General features: G+C 45.1%; 1 protein-coding gene across 2 annotated transcripts in view; it reads left to right on the top strand.

The window, feature by feature from the left end:
* The window catches only part of gfra2b (GDNF family receptor alpha 2b), a 71,961-nt gene that overhangs the window by 25,650 nt on the left and 32,829 nt on the right, over nt 1-13,482 (top strand). For both annotated transcript variants that reach the window (XM_069701004.1, XM_069701003.1), the window contains exon 3: nt 7,403-7,480. In XM_069701004.1, coding sequence (XP_069557105.1) covers nt 7,403-7,480 — 78 coding nt within the window. The remainder of the gene's footprint in view (nt 1-7,402; nt 7,481-13,482) is intronic.

Below are 13,482 nucleotides of genomic sequence, written 5' to 3'. Positions count from 1 at the left end.
CCTCACCGCTCGGAGTAATTTACTTCTGGGCTCTATGTCCTCGTGTTTCCCGTCATCACGGTGCTGCTGAGTCAGCGATGTTCTGCAGGGAAACCGGAGGCCCGGCCGCGTTTCTAACAGCGGCTGCGGGTTGAATCGCCAGGCGCTTTCCGCATCGGCCTCGTGTTTTTTCGGAGCCGGAAGCTACGTCCACTTTTATTTACGAGCCCGTGGGTTGAGACAGGTCGCTTCACGCTGCTGCGATGTTTCCTGCGCCGTTGTGAAATCGGTTTCGTCTCAAATCGTCGGCCTGAGCGGGACTTTAACCGACTGCTGATGGCGTCCGAACGGAACAGTTTCGTAACAGTGGAGTCGCTGCCGGTGGAGGTTGTTCTGCAGGACCGGATTCAAACCGAGCGGCGACCAGCGGCGACGTCACCCGTCGGGTTGTGAACGGCCGTCGTGAAGCCTCGAGTTCGGAATGTGGCCGACGCCGTCTTGTGACCATATTTGGACGAGCCGGGTGGGTGGGAGGAGCGAGCGGTGGATTTGACTCGATCCGATTGTGATTGTAAGCCCGGCGATACTACGTCCCGCCTTACCGATAGCCGTAACCTGACAGCACCACAGGCCTGTCAATCAAACAGAGACGCACCCCCCCCCCACCCCTCCAAAAAAACCACCAATGACTTAATTAGCATTTCCTCCAGTAATCCAGTCACAGTCGGGCTTCCTCCGCCGTGTGAGCACATGAAGGTCGTTTTCTAGGGGGATGCAAACAGCAGCTCCTGCCCGGTAACCACAGCCACGGAGCAGCACTTCGGCCACGACCTCTCCCTTTTTCCTTTAGTATTCCTTTCATCTCCCCTCAGCACCAATCTGTGGACAGAAATAGAGGCACCCCCCCCCCCCCCCCATTTGGAGACGTTGCTACTTTAAAGAGATCATCCCTCTGCAGGAGTCAAAAACACCGCAAACACAATGAGCTGCGGCAGCACCGACACATACGTACACGAGGATGCGGCAGGTGTAACACGGGAGGTTTACGGTTGATCGATTGCCGTTCTGTCGCTGCGGCGGGTGGCAGCGGCGGGCGGCGGCCCCGCTCGTCTCTCCGTGAAGCATTGTTGTTTTTTTTTTGCTCCGTGAGAGTCGAAGAGTCTGAGTAAATGAGTCGAAGCTCTCCGGGAGGCGATGATCTCAGCTCTGTAACTACAGGCGGGATGCTGTGTCAGTGGATCAGTGGGAGGGCGCGTCACCGCTAAATGCCAGACAAATGCTCACGGGGTGGCAAATGATTGCAGAGAGAATTTAGGGCAGTGTTGATACCGGGGCCGCAGTAAATCAGCAATACTTTGCCGGCATGCTAATGTGTTGCTCAGAGATTAAAGACAAAAACGCCGAATGAGCGAGGAGCCGTGGGTTGGGTGGATCCCCGGGGCTGAGCTACAGAGAGCTCCTGCAGACGGCGGTTTGGAAGCGTCGAGCTGCATGGTTGAATGCGGTGCGAAGCGAGCCGAGCGTTTACCTGAAGGATAGAAGGGGGACATGTTGGCCGCCATAATCCTCGGCCTGGTTCCCGTTAAAGGTAAAAAAAAAAAAAAAGAAAGAAAAAAAAAGGGAAACGAGCTCTCTGGTCGACTGAAGTGACGCTGAGCTCGACAGTCCGCATTTAGTGTTTGCAGAGTCGTGTTCGGACTGCTGCTCCAGTCGAAAGAAAATTAAAAACATTCATCAGCGATGAACACACCGTGGGCGACGCTTTATGCGCCGATATTGAGATCGTTTGTATCGGTGATGACCAGATGAGTCAGTGAAGCGCTGACGGTAGATTTATTTCCACCGAGGAATCGCGAACCTATTGTGGCCAGAGCACGTGTCCTCAAACTGGTTAAGAAATATTAGTGTTGATATATTTCTGATGTTTCTGATTTTTGTGAGATAATCAGTTACCTTGTCGAATGAAGAACAATTCTGATTTGAGTGTTTGATTAAGCTCCGGTAAACCAGGGTTGCCGCAGGTTTAAGTTAATCCTCAGTTTAACAAGGTCTGCAGCAGTTTTAGCTTCAACTTGAGTTAAACCAGGTCTGTGGCAGGTTTAAGTTAAATCTGAGTTAAGCTGGGTTTGAGGCAGGTTTAAGTTAAACCTCAATTAAACCAGGTCTGCAGCAGATTTAACTTGAACTTGAGCTCAACCAGATCTGTGGCAGGTTTAAGTTAAACCTCTGCACACCTGGGTTTTAAGGCAGGTTTAAGTTAAACCTGAGTTAAACCAGATCTACTGCAGGTTCAAGTTAAACCTCAGTTAAACCAGGTATGCTGCAGGTTTAAGTTGAACCTGAGTTAACACAGGTCTGCGTAAGGTTTAAATTTAGCCTGAGTTAAACCAGGTATACTGCAGGTTTAAGTCGAACCTCAGATAAGTTTGTTACAGGATTTAGCATCTGGTTCAGGCTAAACCGTAGAGGCAGTTTAACTGAGGACGCAGCAGTTGAGTTTAAGTGATCATGTGACTTTGCCCGAAACAACCGAGGTTTAAACCCGCCCTTAACGTTAAACCACACCTGAGCTAGAAGACAGTGGAGTTCAGAATTCGTAACAATAATGTTTATTTGGGGAGGAAATTAATTTAACATGTTGGTTGGAGCTCAAAGATTTCATATGCCGACTTTTGGTCAGAGTGTAAACAGCACTCGTTTGTTTGTTTGTTGACAAGAAAACAAAATATGATTTAATTAGCACTCGTTGTATAGCTGGTTTAAGCTGAAAGGGCTCGTCAATAAGCTCATATCTCAGCAGCTGCGGGCCGACCAGCTGGACACAAGGAAGTAAACATCACGTAATATGTCAAAGGCAACACAATGTCTACACACACACACACACACACCATGGACACACACACAGCTGCAGGCAGCTGTTGGCCTCTGGATGAAATGCCGACTCTGTCACTAACGTGTCTGAAGATGTTGTATTTTTAATCTCTAAATGGAGATGTGTCTGTTTAAGGCTCGACGTAAACATCACAGGACCGACTTCAACCGAACAATTAAATATCGTACTATTAGATGTACAAAATTAAATTACTCAATGTATTCATCTAAATGAAAATATAGGACAATGAATACATATATTCTTTGGGGGGAAAAAAGTACAAATTGTAAAATTCAAATTTCTTAATTAAACATTTTATTCAAATTATTTTTGACAGCAATAATCAGAAAACACCTCTAATACGTGCCGGAGGGGCCGGTTAGACTGGAGGGACTGGTTAAAGTGGTCGTCGCGTCTGGGTGCGTTTGATTTTGCCGGAGTGCAGAAGCCCCTGCGCTTGTGTACCATCAGCGCGGCGGCAGCAGAAACAGGGAAGTTGATGATAAGCTCCCCCCGCCGTCTCCCTCTGTCCCGAAGTGACACTGAGCCATTCTGTTTGTCTTCGTCGCTGCAGCACAACGCAGAGCAAAATATCTGATGGAGTCACACAGGAACTGGAAAATACAATCAGTGCAGTGTTTCATGGGCACAAGTGAAGGAGGCGAACCTTTCGCAGGTCAGGTTTGGGTTTCCACCATCTGCTGTTTTCAGAGGAAATGCAATTCCTCGGTAATTATTTTTGAACGTTTTTACTCAACATTACCTCCAGATTTATGATACGCTGCAGGTGTAAATAAAATGTATGCCTCCGCGATGGTGACTTGTTGCAACCGGAGGAATCGCGTTTTAAAAGCCGTGTTTTTGGTGTGTCAAAAAACGCCCGGAGGGAATTTCTTACAATTTTGCACAAACGCTTACTCGGTCCCAAAGAAGAACTGGTTCGATTTTGGTGGTCAAAGGTCACTCAAGTCCGTCCCATTCTCGTGAACGCAACACCGTGTGGAGATTGTGGCTGTATTTTAACGTGTAATCAGATACTCAATAGGTGAAACTAATCTCGATGGAATTTCTTCAAATTCGGCACAAAACGTCCACTCGGCCCTAAAGATAAACTGACTAGATTTTAGTGGTAATAGGTTCCGGTAACCTCATGGGGTCCTCCCACCCTCATGAATGTGATATCTCAACAGCGCCTTTTGGAAAATGTCTTCAAATTTGGCACAAACGTTCACTGAAGGAAAAACCTATTTGATTTTTAGGGTAAAGGTTAGTTACTAGTTTTTCTACCATCTCTTCTGAACGTTATATCTCAAGAATGCTTAAAGGCATTTTCTTCAAATTTAACCGAAACGTTTACTCGGTACCAAAGACGAACCGGTTCGATTTTGGTGGTCAAAGGTCACTCTGACCTCAAGTCCGTCCCATTCTTGTTGAACGCAACACCGTAACTGAAGAACAAAAGGGGAGATTGTGACTGTATTTTAAAAAGTGATCACATACTGAATTGGTGAAACTAATCTCGATGGAATTTCTTTGAATTCGGCACAAATGTCCACTTGGTCCCAAAGATAAACTGGCTAGATTTTAGTGGTAATAGGTTCTAGTAACCTCATGTCCTCCCATCCACACAAACGTGATATCGCAAGAGCGCCTTTTTGAAAATGTCTTTAAATTTGGCACAAACATTCACTGGGACTTAACGATGGAACTGATTAGATTTTGGTGGTCAAAGATCACACGAAAGTCATGTCTGTGACATTTTTGTGAATGCAACACCATAACTGAGGAACAGAAGGGGAGACCGTTGGTCTGATAGTGAATTGAAGTGAACTGAAATGAATAGAATCTGTAGCTTCTTTGCAGCAACATCCAGATTTGAAGCATCGTCTGCTGTCATGGCAACAACTTTGTGTTTTATAAGAGTCGGATTCGTTAGACAAATTCCTTCAAAGGAAAAGAAAGCAAGTGACTCAAAAAACTTTCCAGAGACCCCCCGGACAGGCTGAAGGTTCTTGAAGACGAGTGGAAGAACGTCAAACTGAAACAACCATCGTTAAACTTCGCCTTTGACACCAATTATCAACCACTTACAATGCAGTGCGGAAATCCCTCCTCAGGCAGCCCACAAGAGGTCAAAGCCTGGGAGTCCCCACCAGTCAGGAAGAACTAAAGAAGCTTTATCAACAAAGTCCAGCTGTCTTTAGAGAGGACTTAGAGAGACCACGACCTGGAAGATTTGAGACTTGAGTCAAACGAAGAGTCTCACTGATCTACTCCCTGCAGCTTTCCAGCAAACCTGATTTCCACTTGAATCAGTTAAAATTTTCAGTCCGACTGAAAGGGAACACGAAAATTAGCCGCCTGGAAGCCTCGGAGCCACACGAAACCACATGAATGGGCAATACAGCAGGTTGGAATAAAGCAGAATTATCCTCCGAGTGATCTGTGGAGTCTGCAGATCGAGCCAAACACAGCTCATTTCCTGTTTCTGGCTGTTGGACTACCCGCTCGGGTTTCTCTCGGTGATTTACAGTCGCGGGCGCTCGGCGGCTTTTGTTTGTCATCTTTGATGCATTTTCAGAAGCGAGCGCTCGACGCTCTCTGGCAGCCGACCAGAAAGTTGTAGCGGGTGAAGCCGCGGCGGCGTGAGAAACGCTGACAGCCGGCGCTCGCAGGCCTCGGCTCAGCATGGAGGATGTTTAAAGGACAAATTACTTCGTGATTGATGGCAGCAGAAATCTGATGAACCCGCCGCCTCCACGATAAAGGCTGTCACACGGGGCCTCGCACTTAGTGTCACAACAAATTCTCATATTAAATTACTTTTTTTGGGGGGGGGGTGGACAGATACGAAAAGAGAGATCTGATGATTTATTATATCTGGTAGTGGATATTTGTTGGGGTTATCTACTTTTTCTTTTTCGACAGAGGGAGGACACTCACTGATTCTCATCTCTGATTCATATTTTAAATCAACTTCTTCCTACTGTAAAATGCTGGAAAAACAAGCAGTCTAATCGTTAAAATGTGTCCGAACTCCTGCTTTAGTCTGCCTCACTGGATGTAGACTGTTGGTATAAACGTGCGTGCGAACGTGCCACCAGGCAAATTCCACCCGACGCTATTTTACGAAGCGCTGCATCCTTGGCTTAGCTCCGCCCAGGACAATTGTGATTGGTTTAAAGAAATACAAACAAGTGTTGTTGTTGTTGTTGTCGTCGCCCCCCCACCCCCCGGTAGCATAATGAGCTACGAGCTTGGTTGCAGACAGACAGATGTTCTCCAATGCCACCACAGTGAGGCTGCTTCCGCACACGCTCACCGTTGGAAATTACATCACCAACGTGAGATGTCAGCTGATATTCTTAATTTATGCAACAAGTAATTCCGACCCAGCTGATCTGGTCGGTCAACTGTACAATTGGTAACGTGCTCAAATGAGCGTAACAGCACACCGTGCTCATCACGAGAAAATATCACTCCGCCTTCTCAATGGGAATATATAATTGGAACTGAATTTCATACAATATGCAATATAATGTTGTTTTTACTTGTTATGGGTCTATTGAATGTGACCCATTTGGCGAAATCGGGTCTCTTCGGGTCCTTTTTTTGTCGCTCCGTGCACCCGTACCGTAGTCGCGCACTTACAGTAAAATCCTAGCGGCGGCTAGCGTGACCGGTTTGGTTTTGACACATAATACGGTGCTAAAATCTTTAAAAAAAAATACATGAGTCCAAGTTTTTCAGTGGATTTCTTACTTGCGACGAGATTAAGCTCGCTAAGCAGTTCAGTGTTTCTATGTGCTGTACCTAATCGGTACTCCTCGCGGATCTCTTCCCTGTTGCTAGGGTCGTTGCCAAGGCTCGGCCTACTTCCCGGCGTGGTAAACACTGCACGCGTTACGCTCGCTTCTGCTGATGCCAGTTCTTCCGGTTCTTAGTCACACCCCCATGTGTTGCCGTGGAAACGGAGATCACACTAACAAAAAGTTGTGTGTTTTGGGTGCGAATTGCCCCACAATATGAATACATTTTGATTAGTATTAGTTAGTTTGATTATTTAGTTGGTAAATATATAGATATAGATAGATATGTAATCGCAATATTACACTCGGGAGGGGGGGGGGGTGATCTCCTGTAATATTGCTTAATTCACTTCTGTACAGCCTGTGGGTGTGAAGTCCAGCACAGGCGCAGCACCTGGACACAGTGGTACAGCTGTCACCTTGAGAGTGTTTACTTCCCGACAGACATGTGGAGTGATTGAGGTTTTTCTTCTCGTCTGGCACAGAACCAGGAAGTTCGATTTCACAAGCGTGTTTTTGAAGCTAAAATTGAGTCGGACAGCTTTTTTTTTTTTTTTCCCGCAGCAACACTTTGAAGGTAATTTCCAGGAAGAGCTAAATGGTCCGGTGTGGAAGCTGCTGTTTGTTTATCTGTTTGTTTGTTTGTTTGTTTGTTTGTGCGTGCGTGCGTGCGTGCGTGCGTGCGTGCGTGCGTGCGTGCGTATACCGGCTGAACACTTTTCTGCCTTCTGTCATCTTTCAGGGGAAGAGTTTTACGAGACGTCTCCGTACGAGCCCATCCATTTCTCCGAGGAATTCAGACACGCCTCCATCATCTCAGGTAACGCTGCCAAGTGTGTGTGTGTGTGTGTGTGTGTGTGTGTGTGTGTGTGTGTGTGTGTGTGTGTGTGTGTGTGTGTGTGTGTGTGTGTGTGTGTGTGTGTGTGTGTGTGTGAGCAGATTGAACAGACTGACACACGCTCATCAGCAGCAGCGACTACTGATGTGTCGGGGAGGGGAACTGAGCGGATTCCCCGCTGATGAAGACGAACTGAACAGCTCGGCCCACTCGCTCCATCTGTGAGTGCGTGAATGAATGCGTGTCTTTGTAATTGCAAGGCTGTGTGTGTGTGTGTGTGTGTGTGTGTGTGTGTGTGTGTGTGTGTGTGTGTGTGTGTGTGTGTGTGTGTGTGTGTGTGTGTGTGTGTGTGTGTGTGTGTGTGTCTGAGTGTGAGACTCTCTGCAGCTGAAGCAGTTCTTTCACAGAAACCTATTTTCCTTCCAAAGTTCGTATGTGCTGCAGCATAATGTTCTCATTATTTGGAGGGCAGAGAGGAAACCTGTTCTCGCCACAGATGTACCGGCCTCGGTGTATCAATCTGATCAGGACTGCAGCTATACCGTTATTTTCTTTATTGATAATTCTGCACATTTAAAAAAAAAAAAAAAGTCAATCAATCATTTGGTCATTTCAAGATCCAATTTTTTTCTTTTTTCAAAAGATGCCTATCAGAACTTCGAACCTGAACTTTAAATGTTGTTTAAATGTTGTTGCCTTTAAATGTTGTTGTTTTTTTTACTCGATTTGACGTCAAAGTCCCACACGAATAATTAGAATCGGCTTTATTGGACATAGTTTATAGGTAGGTAGGTAGGTAGGTATTTACTTTATTAATCCCCGAGGGGAAATTTTTTAATGGGTCTGAAAAGTGAGGCCAAGGCTGAAGTGCCTTAAGCTGCGATACCACCGCGGGCCATTAGGGGTCTCCAGTTCAACTAGTCTCATAAAAAAAAGTCAATAAATATTTTCCTCAAGTAATTTTTGTGTTGTTAGCTAAAGTCGATCCTTCCTATTAGTTTTCGGGCAGTCCATCTGAACATTTTCCAGTCATTAATTACAATTACAAGCTTAAAAAATATGTGTTTTGGGGGTGTGTTTATTTGATTGACAGGCCCGTGGTGCAGTCAGGGATCAAACTGCCAAACCTTAAAATTAGTGTGAAACAGCCATCCCCAAATTATTTGACTGAGATTTAAGCCAATTAAAAAAAGGAGCCCAAAAGCTTCCCCTCCAAAAAAAAAGACATGTTTCCCATGTTTTCTGCTTGTGATCGCATGTATGGCACACGTTTACAACACGTTGCAACATGTGATAACGTAGCGGAAACATGCGGAAAGGTTTTCACCCGGGAAATCTACATGGGCTTCACACATTAACACCATGAAAATGTTAAAAACCCACACGTTTCACAGTACAGTATGTGTTCACGAGTTTTTGCACGTGAAATTTCATGTGGTTTTTCCAGCCTGGCATCACGGCAAAGCGTGAAATAGACACGCCCTCCCACTACAGCAAAACGTGAGATAGCTACGCTGTCTAGGCGTGAAAGTTACACATTTTCCCCTCGCGGACGCTAGGTTGTTTTTTAACGCAGAAAGGTGGCGTTAGAGGTTTTATTTCTACGTTTAACGCCAACAACGGTGTCTTCTTCTTCGTTAGGTGTTCTGTTAAACCATGATTTGACTTAAACGGTAACAGTGGCATTAAATGAACGGAAAAAAGACCATTAAAGTGTTAATGGAAAAAAATTACTTGTATGATAATTAATGGTGATCGTGACTCAGCAGCTGGTGTTCTGTCACATTTCCAACGTGTAGGGAATGAAGAGCAGCAGGCTGACACAGACTCGGAGCTCTCTGGCGAGCCTGAGTGTGATCAGGTGGGTTGGAGGTCCAGTTTGTTGCTCAGTGTCACAGCCGGAGACTCCGCAGGATCCCCGGTACGCATTATTCTTATCTGTCCCTCTGCAGCAAGGAAGCTTCATCCATAAGGAAACACACTTCCGGAAATATGAAATAAGTTCCAAGTCACAAAAAAAAACCCACACACTTCAATAAATAATAAAATACGTTTAGTTAGACATGTTTCGGCCTCCGTCGGCTGCATTAAACCTGCCGCGCAACACGCTGCGACGGCTTCACGCACGTTTCTGAGGAGTGTTTAAATGTCAGGGGCCCCGAGCGATACATCGTCATTTACACTCTGTGTGTGCGCATGTGTGTGTGTGTGTGTGTGTGTGTGTGTGTGTGTGTGTGTGTGTGTGTGTGTGTGTGTGTGTGTGTGTGTGTGTGTGTGTGTGTGTGTGTGTGTGTGTGTGGTCAAACAGCTGTGAAATAGACTCGCAGCTCTGTAAATTGGCTTCTGCTCTCTCAGATTAACACAAGTACAAACACGGTCAAAGCAGGAGAGCTGCAACCAATGCAACTTCAAAAGCATTTTCTGTCCCTATCTTTGCTACCCACACACACACACGCACACCTACACACACACGTACAAACACAAGCAGGGGGTGTTGCTGTGCAGGTGTTGTGTAACATTTCAATTATTTCCAACACCCAGCCGGGGACTCCGGCAAAAAAAAAAAAAAAAAAAAACACAACGTCGACGACAAAACGGGCGCACGCGGAGGTGAGCGGCGCGGCGGCCGGGGCGGCGCGCGGCGGCCGATTCCATTTGTTATCGCTGTTCGCAGTCAAATCACCTGTCGACTGGAGTCTGGAAGGCGTGATGTGAAGATCCGAGGCGAGAGCGCCTCCAAATGCGCCCAGTAGATAAAGAGGGAAGGAGACGGAGGGAAGATGGAGGGAGGGAGAGATAAGAGGATAATACAGAAGTGTGTTAAATAGCAGTGGCAGAAGAAAGAGAGCTGGAACATTAAAGTATGTTTCAGACAAGGGTGTCACAAATTGATTGGAGGGAAAGGGTAGGCGTGACAGCGTTTGTGAATGTGGAGCCTTGTGTGTGTGTGTGTGTGTGTGTGTGTGTGTGTGTGTGTGTGTGTGTGTGTGTTTTTTTTTTTTTATGACAAAGGGAGTTTGGAAAGTAGTGAACTGTTTACAGACTTGAAAAGAGCAGCAGTGAGAATATTTCAGGGGCGTGAGTAAAGCCAATAAGAGCTGTAATCGTTAGAATTATAGAGGCAGCTGCAAATCTGATGAGGGAATTTAAATGTCATTATCGAGTGTTTCAAGGTTTCCACCGTCCAGTTTTGTGTTTGTGTTTTTTTCACGTGAACACCTATTTATGTCATCACTTTAAATCCCCGACTTTTCTCTGCGAGGTGTGTTTGTTTGGACACGATGTAACGGCCCCACGAGTCCTTGGTGCAGCAGCTGATTTTCATTTTTGAGCGACCGCCGGTGGTCACGTGAGACCACGTCAGTCGTTCTAGCAAACGCATCTTCCCGAAAAATGCTATTTTTTCTGTTTACGTTAAAGTGGCAGTGCCCTCTGGTGATAGGACTAATTACAAAGAGAGAACGTAAAGGTTGGAGATATACAACAGACTGTTTATAGAAACAGGAAGTAGCCTTGGTTACAGATTTAGAGCAGGCTTGCCTCCATCTTGGCAGCGCCTGACTCAGCCGTACTACCGGTTGATCCAAAGTAGCCCCGCCCCTTAATTCTGCAGAACTTTAAGCCTTAATACAACTCGAACTGAGTTCTATGAAAACAAATTCGTACAGTTGTCATCAATATGAATATTAGCTACAAAAAACAAAACCGTTTTTTTTTTGTGCCCGGGCTGCAAACATGTTTATTTCTGCTGTACAGTTTTAACACTGAGGTCTTTGGGCACTGACTTGCTGCTGGAGCCTAAAGTGGACATTCGAGGAACTGCAGCTTTAGGTACTTCCGCGCTGGCTTCGTTTTTCGGCCCCCTCGGAGGTCACCGCCTGAGACGCTCCCGCTTTCTAACCGCGTGTTCGGGTCGGTAACCGTGAACACATTGACGTTAAACACTGAAATTATCAGATTCGCAGATTTGACTTCAGAGAAGCATCATCTGAACTCGTGGACTCTGAATTCAGGGATGTTTGCTTCCTCTTTGGAGCTGCACAGTCCAAAGAGGCTCAGGAAGAGAGGAGAATACACCTGAGGAAACGAGGAGATAAACTGAGGAGAGGAGAGAAAACAAAAGACGACCAGGAGGAGGAGGAGAGAAGACAAAGGGGAGGAGATAAGCCGGTACGAGACATTGGAGATGATAGATGATAGGAGAGAAGAAAGGAGAAAGGATTTGAGGAAACAAGACAGGAGGAGAGACAAAGAGAGATGAAATGTGATGAGAGGAGTCTCAGAGGGACCAAGTGGTGTCCAATAAGGAGAAAAGGAAAAAGATGATAAAGGAGAGAAATGAAAGGAAAGGAGAAGAGGACACGAGGAGGATGAAGAGGGGCAGTGGGGGGAGGGGGGGGGGTGACAGGTGAGGAAGGAGGAGGGAGTACACGAAAAGCCGAAGAGGAAATGTGATACGAGAGCTTGGAAAAGCAGAAAGCAGAGGAGAGGCGATGGCAGCAGAAAAGAGAGCAAAGCAGATAATCTATCCACAGGGGAGAGAGGAGGAAAGCGTTTTCCTCCTGACGCAGCTTCATCGGTGTGGGTTTGGTCAGGATGTGGTCCTCGAGGCGGCCTCAAAAAACACTTTCCTTACATTTACTTTGGCTTCGGTACTTTCGCTGCCTCTCGCTTCGACGTCGCAAAGACGCGAGGCGTTGTGTGTAGCTGACGAGGTAATGCTGTGAAAGAATGGAGTGATAGTGTTGAAGGGAAACGCTGAAATCAACTGAAGTGTTCACAGCAGCGGACACTTTGGCTCCTAACAGTGCGCCTGAACTGTCGTCGGTGCTTCCACTTCGACGGAAATTTCAACTACTTTTACTACTTGCACATCGACTTCACTCATCTCTGACGTTTCAACTGCTTTCAGTGCGTTTGTCTCTTTTTCTACTTACACTTCAACTGCTTTCATCTTATACTCTTTAAATGACATTTTAATTTTTCATCTCTTGCTCTATTGACATTTCAGCTGATTTCATCATATACTCTTCGAATGACACTTCAACCGCTCTCAGTGCATTCCTCTTTTTCTTTACTGACACTTCAACCTCTTTCACTGCGTTCGTCTCTTTCTCTATTGACGTTTCAACTGATTTTATCATATACTCTTCAAATGACACTGCAACTGCTTTCAGTGCATTCATCTCCTTCTCTAATGACGTTTCAGCTGCTTTCGATTTTAGCCTATTTCTTTTCAGTCATTACGTTTCCACTTCTTTATTGACACTTCACATCCTTTCAGGTCTCAAGTCATCTAAAAAAAAAAACACCAACTTCTCTCACTGTCAGAACATATTTAATACCTATTTTAGCTGCCACTTCAACTTCCTTCAGTAATTCTACTTTGACAACCACTTCGACTTATTTCAGTATTTAGTATTTATTTATTTCATTATTTTGTATTTAGTATTCAGTATTCGACTTATTTCAGTATTTTCAAATACAATGTTATTAAATTATTATTATGTTATTATGTTATTAAAGTATGGTAAAACATATTTCAAATTATTTTACTACTGCTCGTTTGACAAACAAACTCAAACATTAGATGTAATGTTTCTGAGTTTAAACTGCAGATTACGTTCGTACATTTTGAGGTCAGATTGGAAATGACACCACGATCTGATAGAAAATATGTAAAAAGCAAGATAATCACAAAAAGCCATTTGATTTTGATTTTAATGGGCTAGATTAGGATTAACACTGGCATTATGATTTGGATTAGCACTTGCATGAGGATTAGCCTGCTGCTACACGATGCATCTTGAATACAGTTTCACATGCAGTGTAATTATGTTGTCTTTCTTTGGTGATGAAAGATGCCCAGAATACACATGAATAATTTATAAAAGATGAACAAACATTGGAGTTTAACGAAGATTTAACTAAAAGACCACTTCCATAAATTATTTAACCTTCCTGCTTGGGGGAAGAAAAAAAAA

Source organism: Brachyistius frenatus, unplaced genomic scaffold (assembly GCF_029030835.1).
Source record: "Brachyistius frenatus isolate BFR_SWC_R1_liver_20210118 unplaced genomic scaffold, ASM2903083v1 Contig_35, whole genome shotgun sequence".
Lineage (NCBI taxonomy): Eukaryota > Metazoa > Chordata > Actinopteri > Embiotocidae > Brachyistius > Brachyistius frenatus.
This window is presented reverse-complemented; position numbering and strand designations above follow the sequence as displayed.